This window comes from Sinocyclocheilus rhinocerous, unplaced genomic scaffold, assembly GCF_001515625.1.
Source record: "Sinocyclocheilus rhinocerous isolate Xijiao unplaced genomic scaffold, SAMN03320098_v1.1 scaffold664, whole genome shotgun sequence".
In the NCBI taxonomy this organism is placed as follows: domain Eukaryota; kingdom Metazoa; phylum Chordata; class Actinopteri; order Cypriniformes; family Cyprinidae; genus Sinocyclocheilus; species Sinocyclocheilus rhinocerous.
Genome location: NW_015658767.1, coordinates 352,207 through 354,463, shown reverse-complemented (window position 1 = coordinate 354,463; position 2,257 = coordinate 352,207). Strand labels below are relative to the sequence as shown.

General features: G+C 35.2%; 1 protein-coding gene across 2 annotated transcripts in view; it reads left to right on the top strand.

Moving 5' to 3' along the window:
• The window catches only part of LOC107723018 (pleckstrin homology domain-containing family G member 1-like), a 46,314-nt gene that overhangs the window by 26,652 nt on the left and 17,405 nt on the right, over positions 1-2,257 (top strand). For both annotated transcript variants that reach the window (XM_016531519.1, XM_016531518.1), the window contains exon 3: positions 1,664-1,764. In XM_016531519.1, coding sequence (XP_016387005.1) covers positions 1,664-1,764 — 101 coding nt within the window. The remainder of the gene's footprint in view (positions 1-1,663; positions 1,765-2,257) is intronic.

Genomic DNA, 2,257 nt, shown 5'->3' with positions numbered 1-2,257 from the left:
TTATAAAATGGTTATTCCATATACGTAGTAAGGTTTCACAAAATAAAACAGCAAATAAAGTGTAATGATATTAATAAAAACAGTATTCTTCCACCAAACAATGTAGTTCCTCAGAAACAGTTGTGGTTGCAACAAAGTGGTTGCCGAGCAACACACAGAAGTAAACAAAGGTGTATGTTTGTAGAGTAATTTACAACAGCTTCGAACGTGGCTCAACCAATCAGAATCAAGGACCGGAACTATCCGCTTTATAACAACATTTAGTGGACCCCTGCAGAACCATCATGGACCCCCTAGAAATTGCAGATCCTCTGTTGAAGACCCCTGGTTTAACAAATTTGACCATGTTTAAATCCAATCTAAAGACTTTTTTGCTTTCCTTTTTGTAGAGAACGTAAAAATCTGAGCATGTTGAATTTGGTACTTGCAATTTGACGGCAAAGTTTAAAATGCCATGCAAATGTTACTGCGTGTCAGCGTTAGCTAAAGCTGAAACTATTAAAAATCATTTTATTTTATCGGAATAATGCTGAAATTAAATAAAATGTGAATATATAAACAAAACTGAAATAAAATTAATTTAAATAAAACTAAAACGAAAGTATATTAAAGCTAAATAAAACTCAAAAACATAAAAATGTCAAAAGCACATAACTAAAATTACTCAAATGAATAAATAAAATAAAATAAAATGACTAAAACTTCAACTAAAATTCAAATTCGAAATGAAAGTATAAAGTAAAAGCTAATTCAAAATATTAAAAAAAACAACTAACTAAAATTGTTTTAGTTGATTATTTCATGCTTTGCATGAATACATTAAAAAGACCATAGTCATATGGAGTCACATGAAGAAACTGACTTTGAAGAAGACCTTCAAAAGTTCACTGTGAAGTGCAACCACAGCAGGACTCAAACTACTGCTATCATTTGACCCAAAGGCAGACTAGACCACATATGCAGGGAGAAAAGGTCATGACCTTTAAAGGTTATTCATGTGAAAGAGCATCCGCCAGTTTCCAGTAGCTCTTGGGGTCACAAAGCTGGAGCTCTTTATAGATCACAACATCGCTTTATTGCACTTTGTCTGTACTTGAAATCACTTCTTTACGTTGTTTTCGACAGGTTTGAGATGATTGATATGTGTCAGCTGATAGAGATTCTGCTGTATAGTGTTTGTTACCTCAGTATATCTTCACTGTTACACTCTTACAGTGTTTCAGTTTCTGTGCTCTTTAAAACACCAGCACATCGGTATGTTTCTACAGAACTAGAGCATGAAAAGCTGATTGTGAAGTGTTTTATTCCTGCAGCACCAAACAGAACTGCAGTGATACTTGTATCACAAGGATATCACAGAAAACGTTATTTTGTACCCATAAATATTACCCCCAGTTTGCATCCTGGTTATGGTAAATACCATTCTTTTGATGCTTCAAAGTGTCACTCCATAAGTACTTTACATAACAGACATAAGCGGACATACTGGAGCTAATCTGCCGACGTGGAAATGTTAATGCCAGGTGTGAGAGTTGAAAGCAGCAGATCTGTCTGTCCAAATACGGCACACCCTGAACATCATAAATCCAGTCAGAGGACGGGCGGCCCGTCTCACATGATGCTGCTGATGAGATTATTCATCCTTTCATCTGTTTCTCTACAGGATTACCTGGAGTGCATCAGCAATCAGTCTCTTCTGCTGTTGGGAGATGAAGAGAGGAGTTCTTTATTTGGAAATATCCATGAGATCTACCGTTTCAACAGGTACACAGACACTGTTCAGTTCCTGTTTCTTTCAATGACAAAAACATCTCTTGAGAGAAATGTAATGGATGTTTGTTGATTTATATGTTTATACAGTAGTCAACATTTGAAGTTGATCAAAACCGTTCATCAAAGTCGTCCTAAAACCAAAACAATACCCGTTCTTGTCTTAGGACAACTTTGATAAACTTTTTTGATCTGCTTCAAATGTTGACTACTAAATATATATATATATATAATTTTTTTCTTCAAACTCATTTTAATTACCAGAAATATCGGTGCAACACTGATACCACAATATTCTGCCATTTATTTAAAAAATAATAACCTTAATAATCTCTTTCCATTCTCTCTTTTTTTTTTCTTTTGTCAAATATTGATATTTTAAATGCATTCATCAACCATTCAGCCCTAAGCGTGCTCTCTCTCTCTCTCACTCTCTCTCGCTCGCTCGCACACACACACACACACACACACACACACACACGATGCG